This window comes from Gambusia affinis, linkage group LG18 (assembly GCF_019740435.1).
Source record: "Gambusia affinis linkage group LG18, SWU_Gaff_1.0, whole genome shotgun sequence".
In the NCBI taxonomy this organism is placed as follows: domain Eukaryota; kingdom Metazoa; phylum Chordata; class Actinopteri; order Cyprinodontiformes; family Poeciliidae; genus Gambusia; species Gambusia affinis.
The window spans coordinates 9,331,336-9,352,133 of NC_057885.1; the positions used below are offsets into that span (position 1 = coordinate 9,331,336).

Sequence of the window (20,798 nt, forward strand, 5' to 3'; positions counted from 1 at the left end):
TAAGTTAGTTACAATTAACAAAATTATTTCTATTTGCTAAATGCCAGAAAACTTTGCAAAAATTTATAACATTTTTAAAAAGCTTTTGACGTTCCAATCATGTCAAACAATAAAACAATGAGTTTCAGGTGTGACTTCAATTAACTCAAATGTGTCAGTAAACCTGTCAGAAGTTTGTGGAAAGAAACTAAAATGTTTTGACCCAAGACAGAAAGTTTAAAAGACAATTAACCATAATACTGAAAAAAAGTAAATACATTTCTTAATTCAAAGATAACTACAAAAAAACATCTCAAATGTGTTCACTATTTAGTTTTTCTTCTCATTTAGCAAATAGAAATAATTTTGGTTGTTCTAGTCGACCTAAAATAAGAAAATGTTGATTTAACTCAGTGTTTCCCAATTCCAGTCCTCACGCCCCCCTGCCCTGCATGTTTTAGGTGTTTCCCTTCTGCCACACACCTGGATTGAATATGTGGGTGATTAACAGGTTTCTGCATCACTTGATGGTCATGCAATCATTTGAATCAGCTGCTCTGGAATAGAGGTACATCTAAAACATGCATAGCAGGGGGGCCTGAGGACTGGAAATAAGAAAATGTTGATTTAACTTCATACACTGAGAAAACTATTTTAATGACTTTTGATCCAGTGAATATCTGTCTTCAACTGTAGGTGTCTCATAGCTCTCATTATTACAAAAAAAAAAAGATCACTGGTAGAGAAAGATAAAGCAAAACATAACAGTATTAGACATTTAACATGAACTTCCTATAAATTATTGTCATGCAGTCAGAATGTTGTTCTGTACATTATATAATCACATTTGTACAGTTTTTCCATCAAACAGACACGTTGCTGCAGTAAATCCTCCTACATCAATATTAACATAGAAATTCATGATCTGGTTTAAATATCTGACACAACATGAACAGGAACAAATTTTCTGCTTTCAGGCGTCATTAGATGGAGTTACAGATGATGATCATCAAACTGGAGTCCTAATATTTTTAACACCACTGATGAACAAAGAAACATTAAAGATGTTTCATTTCACAATAAAGACAAGTTTACCTGTTTTCTGAATAGTGACCTTATTGCTGGTTCCAGTATAGAAAACTGGATTTCCTCTTCCTCCTCTGCAGATGTAAACTCCTCCCTCTGTGATGATGAAGACTCCACCTGATCTACTGATTCTGATGGGCGGAGCTGTAGAAAATTCTGATTCCTGTCTGAACCAGTTAAACTTCCAGCCAACACCGATGTCCACAGAGCAGGTCAGTGTTACACTGCCCCCTGCTGGTATGATGTCATCACTTGCTGTCAGTGAGGCTTTGGGTTCATTTGCTGGTTGAAACAAACAGAAAACAAGACAATCTTTAGAAAGTGGCTTGTTTGAGGAAACAATCAGTTCAGATCAATCAAACTTTAACTTCTGAGTCACTTATGCTGTTTAATGTTTAAAGCTTCCTGGACAAGTTATTGTTGAAAATTAGAATTTGTTCCCAATCAATATACCTGAAAAAAAAAAAAAAAATTTTAAGAACTAGTCTTTCAAAAACCAGAATTTGAAAGAGTGACTAGCACCGACTGAACAGCTTCCTTCCCTTCCTTTGCTAAAACTACAGACAGAGAACATTTCTAAAACAACGCAGAAAATCAACATCATCGTTCAGAAGTTCTCCTTCTGTTCTAGGATTGGGCTGGTAGAAATTCTACCAGAGATAATCCAAGTCAATGGGAGAAATCCCAGACAGAGAACTGAAGAGAGATTAGAACAGAGCAGAACTGCATAGGAAGGCAATGGACAGGCTAAGATAAAATAGTCTGAAACTGTTACAAATTATTTCTGATTTACCATTTAACATGAGAACTAATGCAGATGTGAGGAGTTTTGTCTGGTGTTCTAAGATACCAGGAACCATAGAACTGCACAAAAAGAGTCCCAGCAAAAATTCTGTGAAATAGGTGTACGGAGCCTCATGCTGGAAGCTCTTTGAACAGCTGTTTACATCGTTTTAAACTGCATGATTGTGAGCGGGAATAAAAATACCAACAAGTATTTTGTTCCATTTAACACAGTAGGAGTGAAACCGGTAAAACTTTTATGGATGTAAAAGCAAGAACCTCCGACTTGATGACTTTGTGTTTGCTATGATGTAAAGCACTTTGAAATGCCTTCCTATTGAAATGTGCTACACAAATAAAATTTGATTGATTTATTGATTGATTGATTGATTGATTGGATAGTATGAATGAGGATTTTTCTGTCAGACTTACAGTTCACTGTCAGTGTAAAGGCAGAGCTCCAGTCTGTCTGATAGCCATTACTAGCCCTACACCAGTAGTTCCCTCTGTCAGACTCAGAGACTCTGCTGATCCTGTATTCATTGGATGTTGGAAAGTATCTGTTGTTTATACTCCAGTCATACGTCCACTGAGTTCCTTCATCATCCTGTATCTCACATCTCAGAGTGACCGTCTCTCCTCTGAATACAACAGGCCAGCTGGGATGTTGCTTCACAGTCGGCCCAGAAACTAAAATGAATAAAATTCAATCAGAAGACAGAAACTTATATAAAGCAAAAAATGGAAAATGCTTAATTCTTATGGATTATGATTAGCACCCTCATTAATTGCTAATATGCAAATTAAACATTTTGCGTTTTGTTTCGGAAAAAGCAAGAAAAAAAACATGTAATGTTTTAAGGTGAACCACGAATGGAGCAAAATGAACAGTAATAAAACTGGACCAATAAACAGATTAAAGATTTTAAAACAGCCTTTTTTTGTTTATTTGTTTTATTTCAGAATTGAACTGAACTCACCAATTTTCTGAACGTTGCTTTTTTCTGTATAGAAAACTGGATTTCCTCTTCCTCCTCTGCAGCTGTAAACTCCTCCCTCTGAGACGTAGATAACTCTGTACAGTTTATCATTTGATCTGAACCGAGCTGCAGAATATTGTTGATCATTTCTGATCCAGTCAAACTTCCAGTCATCAGATTCGTCCACAGAGCAGGTCAGTGTTATGCTGCCCCCTGCTGGTATGATTCTTCTGTCTGCTGTCAGTGAGACTCTGGGTTTATCTGCTGCGATTTTTAGATTAAAAAAAAAAGAAAAAAAGAAATAAAATCATATTAGTGACCATTCTTTGCTTGCTGGTTTCTCTGTTTTGCTTTTTGTAATAATTTATTATTAACATGTACAATGCTTATTAGGAAAGATTACATTATTTTCAGACAAGGGAAAATACGCCTGTAGCAAAAAGGAAACTAAAAAAAATTGTAAACATATGCAATACAGTCTTAAAACAAGAAAATATGACAGGGGAAACAACAATGCATTTTGATTCACAATCAAACTAACGGGTCGGTTTCTGAATCACGTGATTCGGTCCGATTGCGAGGCTTCAAACGTCACCGCCTGTTTCTGCACCACAAGCCTCGATACAAAAATCCTTATTAATTATTTGATACACGATAAATCATATAAGATGACTTACTTCAGGAAAAACAAAGCTATTTTTAACACACTTAACCATTTTAAAATGTTGAGTATTGCTTAGTACAACATTAAATTTATGATTAAAGAATTAAAGTTGTGGCTTATCAGTAAATTGCAGAGTTACTTTGTAATATTTACTTCAGTGACATGTAGCTGTTTTTATTTATCTTCCATGCTTTTCTTTTACTTGCAGTCAGAAATAACAGAAAATCATGGTTTTATATTAAATTCAAACAATATAAAGTTTCTAAATCAGACTCACGTCTCACTGTCAGTGTGACGTCATCGCTCCATTCTGTTAGCTGATAATCTCTTCTAGCCATACAGCTGTAATATCCACTGTGAGATCCATCGACTTCACTGATACTGTATTCACTGGATCTTTTTGGAGAGTTTCTATTGTTTCTTTTCCAGTTATATGTCCACTGAGTTCCTCCATCATCCTGGATCTCACATCTCAGAGTGACTTTCTCTCCTCTATATACAACAGGTCCACTGGGTTGTAGGATCACAGTCGGCTTGGAAACTATTCAACAAAAACAAAACAGTTTTTATCTAATAAACTGACAAATATTTCCTTTGGATTAACATTATTGTTCCTATCTATGATACGCATGTCAACAATGTTTGCTTTGATACTTAAGCAAACGTTTTCTGGCTGAATATTTAATAAATCAAAAGTCCAATTTTATAGAAACTATTTCAATTTCTGAGCTCATAAACTTCATGGATTTTTTTTTTATTTTAACAAACATGTTAATTGTGTTCTCTAACTCAAAGACAGCAATTGTAATTTTAAAAAACTTTACTTGAGAACAAAAACAACAGAAAATATATAAAGCATTACAAATGAGCATAACTTGTCCTGCATTTTAATAGAAAATAACTCAAATAAACAAATACTCCACTTAAGTTTTAACACTACTACATAAAAGTCAAGTAACAATAAGACGAACTTATGAAACCTTCAAAATGCAATAAATCAAATTTGGACAAATCCAGCAAAAAGGTTTTAGCTAAGCATGAAATCAAAGATGAATGAAAAATCCAAATGTATCAATTAAAAATATTTACTTTTTTAATCTCTACACATTAACAGAGTTAATATTTTATTTTAAGGCATCATCAAATAGAGGTGCAGTCTTGCAATTTCTGCTTTACTACGGTCCCAACATTATGGCTACTAAAACATAAATGATAAACAAATTCAAGATTTAACAAGATTTTTAATTTATTACAGAATTAAGAACTAAACTTACCAGTTTTCTGAACAGATTTTTTACCACTTATTGCAGTTTGAAAATCTGAATATTTTCTTTTTCCTCTGCAGCTGTAAACTCCTCCCTCTGAGACACTGATAACTCTGTACAGTTCATCATTTGATCTGAACTGATCTTCAGAATATTGTTGATCATTTCTGATCCAGTCAAACTTCCAGTCATCAGATTCGTCCACAGAGCAGGTCAGTGTTATGCTGCCCCCTGCTGGTATGATTGTTCTGTCTGCTGTCAGTTTGGCTCTGGGTTCATCTGCTGCGGTTATTAAATAAAATAAATAATTAAAAAGAAATAAAATCATATTAGTGACCATTCTTTGCTTGCTGGTTTCTCTGTTTTGCTTATTGTGATAATTTATTATTAACATGTACAACGATAGGAAAGATTACATTACTGCCAGACAAGGGAAAATACGTCTGTAGCAAAAAAGGAAACTAACAAAATTGTAAACATGTGCAATACAGTCTTAAAACAAGAAAATATGACAGGGGAAACAACAATGCATTTTGATTCACAATCAAACTAACGGGTCGGTTTCTGAATCACGTGATTCGGTCCGATTGCGAGGCTTCAAACGTCACCGCCTGTTTCTGCACCACAAGCCTCGATACAAAAATCCTTATTAATTATTTGATACACAATAAATCATATAAGATGACTTACTTCAGGAAAAACAAAGCTATTTTTAACTAACTTAACCATTTTAAATGTTGAGTATTGCTTAGTACAACATTAAATTTATGATTAAAGAATTAAAGTTGTGGCTTAACAGTAAATTGCAGAGTTACTTTGTAATATTTACTTCAGTGACATGTAGCTGTTTTTATTTATCTTCCATGCTTTTCTTTTGCTTGTAGTCAGAAATAACAGAAAATCATGGTTTTATATTAAATCTAAACAATATAAAGTTTCTAAATCAGACTCACGTCTCACTGTCAGTGTGACGTCATCGCTCCATTCTGTTAGCTGATAATCTCTTCTAGCCATACAGCTGTACTCTCCACTGTCGGTGTTAGAGACGCTGTCGATGATGTATTTACTGGATCTTTTTAGAGAGTTTCTATTGGTTGCTATCCATTCATACGTCCATTGAGTTCCTCCATCATCCTGGATCTCACATCTCAGAGTGACTTTCTCTCCTCTATATACAACAGGTCCACTGGATTGTAGGATCACAGTCGGCTTGGAAACTATTCAACAAAAACAAAACAGTTTTCATCTAATAAACTGGCAAATATATCCTTTGGATTAACATTATTGTTCCTATCTATGATACGTACGTCAACAATGTTTGCTTTGTTACTTAACCCTTTCATAGAAGAATTATGATCCTTTGTGTCAGGATTTTTTTCCAATTTTTTAAAAATTTTCTTATGGTATAAAAAATGGTAGAAAATAAATTCTTTGTACTTTTTTTAGGTGATCAATTGTAATTTCCTCCAAATACAAAGTTGTTCTTTGAAAAATACACCAGTAGTATTATTCATTAGGGGTTATCTGATGTCACAATAATTTTTTTATCTGCTAGAGTCGTCAGTAGAAGGAGGGACAGGGTCGGTCGGCATGCTTATTTGTCTGTCGGCCATATTGGACTGAACTAAAATAATTTCTTGCATTTGATGACCAGTAGTGTATTTTATGATGCATTAGTGTCCACGTCAGTGGTCCGTGTGCATTTATAACATAAAAATCCACAAGAAGCACAAGAAAATGGCTTTTAGATAACTGTCCACTGTAGTGACTATTATGCATGAAAGGGTTAAACAAACATTTTCTGTTTGAATATTTAATAAATCAAAAGTGCAATTTTATAGAAACTATTTCAGTTTCTGAGCTCATAAACTTCAAGGATTTTTTTAAAAATTTTAACAAACATGTTAATTGTGTTCTCTAACTCAAAGACATTAATTGTAATTTTATAAAACTTTAATTGAGAACAAAACAATAGAAAATATATAAAGTATTACAAATAAGCAGAACTTTTCCTGCATTTTAATATAAAATAACTCAAATAAACAAATACTCCACTTACGTTTAAACACTACTACATAAAAGTCAAGTAACAGTAAGACGAACTTATGAAACCTAAACAACTTCTAAATGCAACAAATCAAATTTGGACAAAACCAGCAAAAAGGTTTTAGCTAAGCATGAAATCAAAGATGAATGAAAAATCCAAATGTATCAATTAAAAATATTTACTTTTTTAATCTCTACACATTAACAGAGTTAATATTTTATTTTAAGGCATCATCAAATAGAGGTGCAGTCTTGCAATTTCTGTTTTACTACGGTCCAAAAATTATGGCTACTAAAACATAAATGATAAACAAATTCAAGATTTAACAAGATTTTTAATTTATTACAGAATTAAGAACTAAACTTACCAATTTTCTGAACAGATATTTTGTCACTTATTGCAGTTTGAAAACCTGAATATTTTCTTTTTCCTCTGCAGCTGTAAACTCCTCCCTCTGTGACACTGATAACTCTGTGCTGTTTATCATTTGATCTGAGCTGATCTTCAGAATATTGTTCATCATTTCTGATCCAGTCAAACTTCCAGTCATCAGATTCGTCCACAGAGCAGGTCAGTGTTATGCTGCCCCCTGCTGGTATGATTTTTCTGTCTGCTGTCAGTGAGGCTCTGGGTTCATCTGCTGCGGTTATTAAATAAAAAAAAAATTATAAAAAAATAAAAGAAAATCATATTAGTGACCATTCTTTACTTGCTGGTTTCTCTGTTTCGCTTTTTGTGATAATTTATTATTAACATGTACAATGATATTAGGAAAGATTACATTATTGTCAGACAAGGGAAAATACGCCTGTAGCAAAAAGGAAAACTAAAAAAAAATTGTAAACATGTGCAATACAGTCTTAAAACAAGAAAATATGACAGGGGAAACAACAATGCATTTTGATTCACAATCAAACTAACGGGTCGGTTTATGAATCACGTGATTCGGTCCGATTGCGAGGCTTCAAACGTCACCGCCTGTTTCTGCACCACAAGCCTCGATACAAAAATCCTTATTAATTATTTGATACACGCTAAATCATATAAGATGACTTACTTCAGGAAAAACAAAGCTATTTTTAACACACTTAGCCATTTTAAAATGTTGAGTATTGCTTAGTACAACATTAAATTTATGATTAAAGAATTAAAGTTGTGGCTTAACAGTAAATTGTAGATTTACTTTGTAATATTTACTTCAGTGACATGTAGCTGTTTTTATTTATCTTCCATGCTTTTCTTTTACTTGCAGTCAGAAATAACAGAAAATCATGGTTTTATATTAAATCCAAACAATATAAAGTTTCTAAATCAGACTCACGTCTCACTGTCAGTGTGACGTCATCGCTCCATTCTGTTAGCTGATAATCTCCTGTAGCCATACAGCTGTAATATCCACTGTCGGTGTCAGAGACGCTGTCGATGATGTATTCACTAGATCCTTCTGGAGAGTTTCCATTGTTTCTTTTCCATTCATACGTCCACTGAGTTCCTCCATCATCCTGGATCTCACATCTCAGAGTGACTTTCTCTCCTCTATATACAACAGGTCCACTGGGTTGTAGGATCACAGTCGGCATGGAAACTATTCAACAAAAACAAAACAGTTTTCATCTAATAAACTGACGGATATTTCCTTTGGATTAACATTATTGTTCCTATCTAAATGTACGTCAACAATGTTTGCTTTGTTACTTAACCCTTTCATGCAAGAATCATGATCCTTTGTGTGAGGATTGTTTTCCTTTTTTTTTTTTCTTATGGCATAAAAAATGGTAGAAAAAAAATTCTTTTTACTTTTTTTAGGTGATCAATTGAAATTTCCTCCAAATACAAAGCAAACAAATTCAAGATTTAACGAGATTTTTAATTTATTACAGAATTAAGGACTAAACTTACCAGTTTTCAGAATAGATATTTTACCACTTATTGCAGTTTGAAAACCTGAATATTTTCTTCCTCCTCTGCAGCTGTAAACTCCTCCCTCTGTGACACTGATAACTCTGTTCTGTTCATCATTTGATCTGAACTGATCTTCAGAATATTGTTGATCATTTCTGAACCAGTCAAACTTCCAGTCATCAGATTCGTCCACAGAGCAGGTCAGTGTTATGCTGCCCCCTGCTGGTATGATTGTTCTGTCTGCTGTCAGTTTGGCTCTGGGTTCATCTGCTGTTGGATTCAAAGCAGAAAAATCAGTCAAACCATCAGAACATGACCTGGTTCTGGTTCAGTTTTCTTGTTTATATTGTGTAGATTTGTATTCTAACTCATTGACACTGTCAGTCTGAGAGCTTCACTCCATTCTGTTTTATTATCGTCTCTTTAGCTCTGCAGCTGTAATCTCCACTGATAGCTGGAATAATCCTCCATTCATTTGGCTTTGGAGAGTTTGTATTGGTTGGTCTAAAGTTATGCTGGTTCTGATGAACCAACCCTAACCCACATTTTCTGGCATTATCAAATAGAAGCAACTTTATTCCAATAAACAAGAGAAGTTTGATCTGATTAAACTTGAGACAGTCAGGAAAAACTGTGTATGTGTCTTTTTATTCAGTGTATGTAAACTTCTGCTCTCAACTGTACAGTGCAGACTTGACACTTCAGCCTTTGCAGATTCTTCAGACTTTAACAACCAGTTTCAACTCTGTATCAGTGAGTCAGATAAACCTGGCTGCAGGTTTATCTGACTCACTGAAAGATATCAGTGAGGACTTTATGAACTAAAATGATTAAGATGGTGACAGCAATTAAATCACTGAGCTTAATTTGATGTCTTACCACTCACTCTGCAGCTAAAGCAGTAAAATATGTGAATAAAGGCTCTGATTGAAACTTGTCCAAATTAATAGGAAACCCGGAGAGAAATACACAAGTGTAAATAAGTTGTAAATAAATGCCAGGTTGTAAAATGTTCTGGTCATGACATAATAGATGAATATATGAATCTATTTATTCTATAAATAGAATAAATACATTCTTAACTTCTGCTCATCAAATATAGAACTGCTTCATGTTCTGTGTAAACTTGTACAGGACTGAAAACATAAGTCAGATAAATGTTTTGACTGACATATTTATTGTTGCCATGATTCATGGTAAGAAACATAAAGAACATTTTTCTTACCTTCAGAATATCCACAGCAGAGGGACCAGAACACTGCAATGAATAAGAACTGATCATTACAAAAATCTTATTTTTAAAAAAGGTGACTTGAAACATTTGCCTACAAACATAAAAAAAAAAATCTTGATCTTGATTATTTTCTACTCACAGCTGATGAAAATATGACATTTAAGATGAGAATATTATATAGACCAGAGGTCGGCACCCGCGGCTCTTTAGCGCCGCCCTAGTGTACAGTAGTACAGTACTTTCTGGACTAGAGAGCACACCTTACTATAAGCTGCACCTACATTTTATTTATTTTTTTTAATAACTAAACGTACATACATAAGCCACGCCGGGCTACGAGCCTCATGGTTCAAAGTAGCTGCTTATAATCTAAACAATACGGTAATGTGGAAAGACATTTCTTGAGAAGTTGTGTTACATTAGCTGCTGCATCAAGATTAAAGTTACATTTACAAGCTCAATGTTGAGATGCTGTCTAGTGATGCCCGTAAACAAAAGTCACATTAAACACTAAAAACACAATCCTGCCATAGGCACATATATTTAGTAACAAAGTGATTGTTTTTAAAAACTGATTAGTGATTTTTGTCAGTATATATTTAGAATGACACTTAGAGATATTATTGTGTTTTGTTGCTCAAGGATGGTTGTGTGTCAAAAGAGAAGAGGAAGCTGCCATGTTTTACCATCGCTCTGACTTTCTTGGCATTTGCACAGAAATCAAACTTAAACTGTATTAATTTAATTTACTTTATCTTTTCAAAAGGCTGCCATTTTATTTATTTATTTATTGCATGAAACTTTTTCTATTTGTCTTAATAGATGCACTCTGCATATAAATTGAAAATGTATTCATTTTACACATTTCCACCACTCCCCACCCGACACGCCTACTTTTTACATAGAAACTGTTCGGGTCAATTTGACCCGGCAGTCAAGTTGAAAAGTTTCTAGATTGTTTCTTTAAATCTAGAAACAAAAATTAAAAATGTCCAATTCTGTATGTTTCCTTGCAGCTATGAACCATATTTCACCACACACACACAGAAACACACACACACACACACACGCACGCAGAAACACACACACACACACACACACACACACAGAAACACACACACACACACACACACACACACACACCACAACACACATATATGCACATGTGCACATCATTGCACAAATATTGATTGAAATGATTAGTATTGGAGTTAATAATCAGATAATCAGTTCCTCCAAAACATTCTGGAGGATTTTTTTGGTTTATGACACTATTGCATCATTAAAAACTCCACAGATCAAACTGACCCACGAACATTATAGCTGTACCCCAGAAACTAACATATCAGGAGGGTTAAAACTTGTTTTCACTTCACTATAAACCTTAAATAAGGATATTAATTTTTTACGGCTACAGAGATTTGTTTTTTTGTTTTGGTTTGGTTTGGACACCAAAAACCAGCTTTTCCCAAGTTGTTCATCTGATTTGATCTCTGCAGTTTCTCTGCTGTTGCAACAAATCATCCAGGCGACCGACTGCCATGTGACACGAACAAGATCTGATCATTTTCAAGTCTTCTTAAGATTTTGAAATGTTTCACGGTTTGTTCTCGACTAACTTCATAATTATCAGAAAGAGAGTCTAAAATAGCAACGAGCTGCTTTCCCCACCCTGTACAATAATTGTATCAAAACAGTGAAGTGAAATCCAGTAATTTACTTACAAAAGAAGCCCAGTCTGCAGAGTAACGTTTCCCCCATGTTCACTTCCAGACCTGCTGCTCAGCTAATTGGAGCAGCTGCACTTTGCTCTCGCTAAAGTAGTAAAAACAAAAGAAGAAGTTGCATTTAAGGCACTAAAACTGTCATTCTCTAATGTGCCTGTGTTTCCTTCCCTTTTACTCAGCGTTCATAAAGTTTGCACAGTGATGTAACCACAGTGACGTGTTGGATTCAGATTTCCTGTCCACTGCAGCAACAGTAGAATATATTTTAGTAAACACTTTTTTAATACAAACGTCTTTGAACACAAACTCTTTCCACTGTTTGACCCTCACTAAGAGGTTTAATCTAATGAGGCTCTAAAAATTACATTTGACAAAAAATAAAATAAAATAAATAAATATAATGTTGCAACAAACGTCATTTACCGTTTCAGTAGATTCACAGCGGATGTTCTGATGTGGTGGAAATTTGGTTTTGACCCCCAAAGGACAGGAAACCACCAACTGAGTGGGTAATTAAACTGAAAACACGAGTAGAACAAAGTTAAGGCACCATTTAAATTTACAACAATAACATAATGTTCTATATGGAAATATGTGGTAATGGTATTTCTTTTAAATTTTATGTGCAAAAAGTCGAGGAAAGCATTTGAGGACAAAAGGCAAAGAGATTGCTGTGATATTTTATGACTTTTGGTTTGATGAGGATGTTAATTTAAAATGTGAACTAAATGTTGGTGATGTGATTTCTGCAAAACATCTGGATAACTGCAGATGCTTCCAGGTCTGATTCTGTACAACTGAAAACAGTGACTAAAGCCCCGCCCACATGGTAACTTTTTTCAAAACACCCACATGGAAACACTGAGAAAAATATTAAAAAATAAATAAATTCTCCACCAGGCCTGTAAATGACACATCTAGTGTGTCCAAAGTCGGTCCTGAGGGTCCAGTATCCAGCATGATTTATTTCTCTCCAAGGGTAAAAAACACCTGGATCCAATAAAGTCTCGTCAGCAGGCCTGTGCATGGCTTTGACATGCTAAAGAGTTAGCTAGATCATTTGGACCAGAGAGTTATCTGAACCTGGCAGGACGCCGGCCCTTGAGGACTGGAGCTGACCCACTATGACCTACATGAGGTCAGTGGTGAGAACCACCAGGCAACAGAGAGTCTAACAACAAACCACAAGTGGGAATCTTTTGAAGAAGTCCTAGCAGAACCACAAAAAAAACATGTCATCTGTTGCTTTTGTTAAATGAAGCCTTTGGGGTTAAAGGTCACAGCAGGCAAAAAATTGATAAAACATTCCAGTTGTTATCTGGACCGTTTTCCACAGAAAGGACAAAACTGAAATTGTTCCTTCTGGAGCGAGGGCTTCATATTGATCCTGTGATTAGAATCAATATCCAGTTGTAACAATTTCTAATTAACGTTTTTGTTTTTAATACTCTGGCTCAGGAAGGTGCAGAAGAACAAACAAATATCAGGCAGAACAAATATGGTATTTATTCAAGGCTTGTGGAGCAAAATGTTTTTCTTTAGAACCATGGAAACGTGTTCATGTACAAACATACAAGTTCATTTTTATGCATGTAGAAGCATTTTTCTAAGAACTGTCACCTTTATCACGTCAACATAGCAGCTCGGCTGTGAAGAAGTAAATAACAGGTAGAAAAAAAAAAGTGTGAAACGCTGCCAGAGTCTTTATGCTCAGCTCAACACAACTTGAAAGAAGTTAAAAATGAAAAGAACCAAGCAAAACATATTTCTAAAGCAACGTCTTTATATAGCTTTAGAATAAATTATTGTAATTACTGCCAGATGAATGCATTGCCAGAAACCAGAACACATTTAGCTAAAAGTGTTTCATTTCCTCAATTGTGCATAGAAAAGAAAATAGAGAAGCTGTGGATTAAAAAAAGACACAGAGATGACTGAGCTTCAGAGGCCTTGTTGGTAACATTCACTGCCACTTGATGCACGATCATTTCATTCATTTATGAAAACGTACGTCTGCCTGTTCTGAGGCCAGTAGGTGATTTCAGACGTCTTTCTACCCACGCCACCAAACTGAAAAGCATCACATGTCATTCACACCTCTCTAACCTCTGGCTCCACAAAACTCCACTGCTACTAGATGTGTTTCCTTTTTATTAGCTTCCTCCATGTTGAGTGAACTTGTGACTTTCTGAGTAAACTGTAAAATCGATCGATACGCGTGTCAACATACAAGGCGCCATTACTTCCGTAAACGATGCGTTTCTTCTGCGAAAGCGGGTCGTAAACCGCTCACTCGGAAATGTGATTGTGGTCGGGTTCAATTTGTATCGAAGCGACTGTGCAAAAACAAATTAAAAAATCAGATCTGAACATCAAGACCTGCTGACAAATCCAGAACCCAAAAGACTAATCAGAGAGAGAATAGGGGTCAAACACCTCAAAACAACCCAAGAAATAAATAAGAGGCCGAGTCAGAAACAGTTCAGGTCAAATGACAAGAATGTCAGCAAACCACTGGGAGACAAGATGGCTGCAAAGTTGAGGCAGAGCAGCAGACGATGCAGCAGGGAAAACAGGTAAGCTGTATAGGCAGCAGAACAGGATAGATGATACATTCAGGGTTGGCTGGGGGGGAACAGCTCAAACTGTGACACTCAGTGAGCAAAAGAACGTTTCCATAAAACCACAAAACCACAAAGTGGACGTGCTGAAACCAGCAAATTCTTGGCCAGAAATATTTGTGCTTTGTATAACATGTTCCTTATTTTTGTTGGTTTCATTGCTTTAATAAGTTCTCAGAAATCGAAAACATAACCACCAAAAGGCACAGTACGGATCTGACCATCGGAGGCAAACATCAACGTTGAGAATACACAGACAAGTACAAGTCGACAAACAAGGAAGTAATTTGTTTGAATGTGAGGTGGACTATAAAGTCAGAATACACCTTTTAATAAGTTACCCAATTACTATAATATCTGGAATTTCACATTTTGTTTCAGCTCTGTGCTTATTAAAAGCCATGTGTGTCTGATGGTACAACGCTGACCAAATGTCTTTTGTGAGTTCAGAGGATGAAACTCCACATGGACTCATGACCCAGATACTCAGGACTTTTACTATGAAGTAAAAGTTTCTTCACTTCAGACTTCGCAATCACTTTGAAGACCAGGCTGAGTAAAATCAAATGATGATTTATCAAGTATTTTTGATAAATAATACAAGTCAATAAGATTAACTGGGCCGAGTTAGAGTTCAACTTTCCATTTACCACTGGTCCCCACAAGGGGCGCTGGTGCATCTCTAGAGGAGAGGGGTGAGGTTCACCCTAAACAGATCTCAAAACTTCTGAAAGCCACATAAAAAACTCATATTAGAACTATTGGAGGAAATCAGATTACCTGGAGAGAATCAATGATTCATGGGAAGAAACTCCATGTATAAAAATCCCAGGCTGCGATTTGAGTCCAGGTCTCCCACGTTGGGGAGCAACTGTGCTAAAACTTGTTCAGTCATTCAGCCTCAGACTGCTATCTGTGTAGTTATATATATTAAAAAAAAGGTGTTAGCAGCACCATTCTGAGCATCAACAGGAACAAAAACCAGAGTGTGACGTTAAAAGCCTGAAATAACTGCAGCTGAACTGTAGAGCTCCTTCAGTGACAAACTGCTGCACCCTGAATGCACAAAGGAGCGTTATCGCAGATCCAAACTCTCAGAAGCTTTGAAACTTTATATCCATCACTGCTTCCAACAAGATCAATCTTTGCAGAAATGCTTGCATTTCTACAATCCGCTCTGTTTTTAATCATTTTAAATAACATTTCTGCACTAATTTTCTGTTGTAAATACTGTACATGTATGTTGAACATGTAACCCACATAAAGTGGGTATGCCACTTTAAGAGAAGAGGTTAAGGAAGCTGGGTGGTCTGCCTGGCCAATGAGAAGTTTGGTTTCCAGAGCGTCTGGACCAATCAGGGTGCAGGCTGCCGTTGTAGATCCCGCCCTTCTCCCCCGGGTCTGCAGTACCGTTGGTTTTGCTCTAGAGATCCGACGCGGTGAGACTGCTGAGCGGGAGAGTATGTATCCCGACAGTTAAAAGTATTTTTTACGTGCTGTATTATTTACAAACTGTATTGTGGATAAACTCTTTTGTAAATAGATTTTATGTTGATTGTCCAGCTTTTGTGATGGAAATATTTATTAAATGAATATAAACTGAACTTCAGTTTTTTTTTTTTTTTACCGTTAGAGCCGTTAGGAATCGTTGGCTCTTCTGGCAGTTATTTCAGCTTGTTCTTCATAGATAAAAGGTAAAATTTAGGCTTTAACATAATTTTATTTTATTAAGTTTATATTATTTAGATCAAATATGCCTTGTTACATCGTCTAGTGCCCCACGCATCCGGATTGAGACCCACTATACGGTTGTCTGAGGTGTGTCGCACTGAGATCGGTGAGCATATTCGGAGCCTTTTATTTGTGTTTTTGTCGTTTGTTACATTGTTGTTAAAAATATCCGTTGTTTTAGTAACTAGGTAATGTTTTGTTACTGTATTGGAAAGAAGGATTAAAGCTAGAACGGCTTTGTAAAGTCCTGTATTTCTGCTGGTCCTGTCTGTTGACAGGTCAGGTTTTTTTTTTTAATACTGGATCATTCCTGAAGTGGATCCCTCCTTTGATTTTGATGGCGAGCCTTCCCACCTGGACCTAAAGAGAGACCCAGATTTCGTCTATCCCATTTGGAGTCCTGCTGCACCCTGCCATGTGGTAGAGAGTAACATACATCTTCACACACAGTTATGTGTGAGACCTACAACTGACATTCTCCATTATTATTGTTTTTTTTTTTTTTTTTTTTTTTTTTTTTTTGATTACCAGGGTACACCCGAATTATTTGAAATTAAGAATTAGCACTTGGCCAAGTATTATTATTTATTTATTTTTGCATTTTATTGTGTGTAATTTTATTTTCATAATTGTGTGTTTTGTGCAACTGTTAATTGTGTGTTTTCTGTTACTAAAACCAGTTCTTTAAATACACCCAACTGCCCTTGTGTGTCATTTAAACACTCCACTGTGCTCCGATAGCCGAACCTATTGGCCCATTTATCCAAAATATATAATACCCTTCTCTACTGTATCTGTTACACCTGAATGTCCCACTTTGTTGGACAATATAAACTGTTTCTATTTCTCACATATGTGAAATAGAGCCCCCTAGTGGTTTATAATGAAACAATTCAATTAATAAAACAAAAAAATCTAGTTTTACTTTCAAATGTGGCACCCGAGTGGAGTACCAAATAAAAACTGCAAGGATTGTGGACAGAGTTTTAAACAGACCAATAAAATTTACAATAATTTATTTAAAAAACAGAGAATCAAAAAGAGAAGGATGTGCAGGCAGTCCTTGACAATAAGTCAATAAAAAAAGTCTATAATGTGAACTCTTAGCTGGTCAAAGGGAAAAGGGCGTGGTCCTCCACCGCTCCCAATCCCTTTCTTGGCTCGATCCGACCAATCCTCCGGTTCCTGGTGAACCTCGACAATGGTCCAACCTCCCGCTCCTCAACGGCGACCAGTCTTTCAGTCTCTTGTCCTCCGGTCCGCCTGCACTCCAACGCGGCCATCCCGGGTTCGTCCGCGCTCCATCCAGCCGCGTATTGTCTCCCTCTCGTCCCGCTGCTCCTACACCCGCGGTCTGTCCAGCTTTGTCTGCTTCTGGTCCCGCTGCCGATGACTTATCATCCTTCCCGGTCTGCACGCTGCTTAATTAGATGCACAACTCCTGTGCGCTGCAATGTGGTGTGTCCCGGTGTACGTGGCACGTGACCTCAAAACAACCAATCAGAAACATGCAACACGACAACCCCAAAAATATAACTCAACTAAATCTAAGAAAAGTAAATAACTTCAAAATTTAACAAACAATCCAAAACAGTGATATAAGGAACATAAATTTAAACCGAAAAAGGAAAAACGAGGCCATAATTACTCACAAACATTACCTAAATGTTCACAATTGACCTAATAATAAGCCTTATAGTGACTTATTAGGCTAAGTCATTATTTTTTGCATACATGTAATCTATATCTGTATTTTACTATTTATTCATGGATGCTGATCTTTTCTGGAGGATTTTGCACTGAAAGTCTTTCTTGTATTTATAAGGATTATCTGGCGCCCTCTTGTGGTTCTACGGTCTAAACGTCGCGTTGGTCTGAAATGAAGGCAACATAAAAATAAAATAAATAATAAAACAAATTATTTTAATTAAAGCCATTCATTCACAGCCTTTTTTAATGTATTGTTATCAATGGATGGAGCAATGTATTGTTTAATTGAATATATATTAAATTAATTGTTTAACTAATTGTAGCAATTAGAAGTGATAAATATGCACATAAATGAAACTTTTGTGGGAAGATTACTGCAGAAGGACAATAATTATTAAAAAATAAATTAAAAATTCCCAGAAAAATTTGATTTGATGCAACTTTCAATTTTACCATCTTTCTTTTGACTGGCAATATTTACATGTCGGAGTAAAACCCCTATAGAAATACTAAAGATTAATTTCAGAGTTACTGCAGTCTGTAATACAATTAATAACAAAGTTAACAAAACTAAACTAATCATTACTTCAAACAAAACTTTAATATTTGGCAGCAACTCATCAAATCTTAGAAAAAAATTTGATTCTGGATTGCACAAATATTGAGTCACTTTTTTTTTATTGAAGTTCAATGATGAGGCAGAAATGCATAGAAAAATCACCAATAAAATGTGCTGGTAGCCATAGAACGGTTAAGAAGAAAAGACAAATTAAAAACAGAAAAACATACAAATATATTTCTATCCAAGTTATACGTGTATTTTTTCTGGATGCGAATAAAATAAACAAAGCTTAAAACATCTGTATCAAAAATATAGAAATAAATATCATTGTCAAGAGAAGTTTTCTTGCTAAACTCAACAGACACTGAAAATATCCGACTAAACTGTCACTTTTCATGAGCAGCGATATTATTGCTGCATTTAAAAGAACATTTGCATATAATACAGCTTATAATACAGCATATAATGAAACATGGGATAAGTGCTTTGGATTCACACAAAACTTTAAAGACTTGACTCGACAACTAGACCGATTAGACAAAGACCCGACGAGGATCAAAGAACACAGGTGGGATTAAACACACAGAGAGTAATCAGGGAACGAGACACACCTGGGAACAATCAAGGGGTCGCCATGACAACATGGAGACTCACGACACAGAAACCCAAAATAAACACAGAAAAACTCAAATCAACACAGAGAAAACTCAGTCCTGACATTTTTACATTGTCATAACGTTGTTATCCAGAGGCATTCTTGATCTGATTTCACAATAAACTTCTCCATCGGTTGCTGCATGGCTCCACTTTCCTGTAGAGAAAGAGAAAAACATGAGATCAAACATATTCATGTTTTTTTAACCATTGGTAATAACAGCATTAATTACAAAGCTGCTACTGCAGATATTGTCAAATATCAAATAATATTACATTTTACATTCTTTACCATGTAGCAGCAATATTTTACAGTGATGGAGGAAATCCAATACAAAGAAAATAAAATGCACATTTAGCAAATTATTTAGTATAAATTATACAGAAGCACATTCAAATGTACAAATTAATCTCAATACAGATTTCACCCACCTTTATGTTGTTTTTCTCTGTTTTTACGTTTTGCTTTAGCATTCAGTGGTTTCTAAAACAAAAAAAAAAGACCTCAGGATTTTTACAAAACAACAATCTGTAGCAGATGTAGCTGGCTGTGAATAGAAATCCAGTTATAAAAAGTTACTTTAGCTCAGCATTTCTAAGTTATAACAAATCACCTAAACTTTGGGGGCAATTATTAAGCAACATTTCTAAAAAAATAAATTAATGTCAATGAAAGTCGAGCAGGTATCCAGAACCCTGAAAGTCCTCAGCTGGTTCTCTGGTCTGACATGTTCTGCTGGTTTCTAGTTGTATTAAAGGGCAGATGATTGTCTGACCTGCATGATGGGATGTAATGACCTGCAGTGTTGTTGGCATGACGACACATTTCAGTGAAAACATCGACTGCTGGAGCTGAACAAACTGACCTGTAGTTTCTGTTTTTATGCAGCTGTACACAGAATCGTCCTCTGGGTCATCAGAACTCCCTGTCAACACAACAAACCATCAACAAAAACTAAATGATGTATAATTAAGGTAAATAAATAAGATTTAAACCTAACTACTTTATTCTAGCTGCTGATGTACCTTGATGCTGATCCTGATTTCAACAATATTCTACAGGAACACTGTGGGAAACGTGTCAGTGCCTGAATATATTCATTTGTTTTTGATGTTTTGGAGGAATGCTCATTTTTAAAGACTTAATCTTCTTAAATGATGCTTGGATTTAATCTGTTTCCAAAATATTTTGGATGTTAATTTCAAACCCTGGCAATCTTACAACTAAAATCAGTCAGTTGCTGCATCTTGACGTTCTTCAAGGAGTTTAACTTACTATTCATAGTGGCTGGTTGGATTGACTCGTATTCAGAAGCATCACCTGCAAAGCAATGAAAATATCAAGAGTAGAATAATCTGAATTTGGGATTTTAAAACTTTTTTTATTTTTTGCAGTTTTCTATGTGACGTCTTCTTTAGTGTTATCTCCCACAAGTTTGACACATTTTATGCCAATAACCTGAAATGTTAGAATATTAAAATGTTTTGTTTGTTTTTTTATTCTTGCTGCTGTTTAAAAGTTAGAAAACATCCCACACATGATGGCAGCATGTTTTATGTAGCAATGAATTGCTTTCATATGTTGCTGTGTTGGACTGTAGAAAAATCCTAATCCTAATTCGGGATTTTTTCAGGTTACATTTTAACACCAGCTCTGGTGGAATCAGATGTAAATAATGTTGAACTTTTTCTGTGTTTCTCAGGATAATGTCCACTGTGGCTGTTTTAGGTCTTTGATAAATGATTATTGAAAATGAAATCATCTTAAATCACATTTTTATGGAGCTAATATAAAATATAAATCAGAGTTACTAACGGTGAAGCAGAGAGCTGTAAACTTGACTCTCTGTCTG

The 20,798-nt window shown here is 35.4% G+C and overlaps 1 protein-coding gene and 1 long non-coding RNA gene across 2 annotated transcripts in view; one reads left to right on the forward strand and one right to left on the reverse strand.

Moving 5' to 3' along the window:
* The window catches only part of LOC122820678 (basement membrane-specific heparan sulfate proteoglycan core protein-like), a 54,923-nt gene that overhangs the window by 17,989 nt on the left and 16,136 nt on the right, over nt 1-20,798 (reverse strand). The window contains exons 7-15 of the mRNA XM_044098248.1: nt 8,704-8,976; nt 8,126-8,389; nt 7,172-7,444; nt 5,711-5,974; nt 4,767-5,039; nt 3,770-4,033; nt 2,829-3,092; nt 2,281-2,538; nt 1,075-1,347 (exon numbers count right to left, since the gene is read on the reverse strand). Coding sequence (XP_043954183.1) covers nt 1,075-1,347; nt 2,281-2,538; nt 2,829-3,092; nt 3,770-4,033; nt 4,767-5,039; nt 5,711-5,974; nt 7,172-7,444; nt 8,126-8,389; nt 8,704-8,976 — 2,406 coding nt within the window. The remainder of the gene's footprint in view (nt 1-1,074; nt 1,348-2,280; nt 2,539-2,828; nt 3,093-3,769; nt 4,034-4,766; nt 5,040-5,710; nt 5,975-7,171; nt 7,445-8,125; nt 8,390-8,703; nt 8,977-20,798) is intronic.
* On the forward strand, nt 15,546-16,527 carry LOC122820591. Its single transcript, XR_006368827.1, has 4 exons — nt 15,546-15,748; nt 15,922-15,982; nt 16,063-16,125; nt 16,298-16,527. It is a non-coding gene; the product is annotated as an uncharacterized LOC122820591 (long non-coding RNA).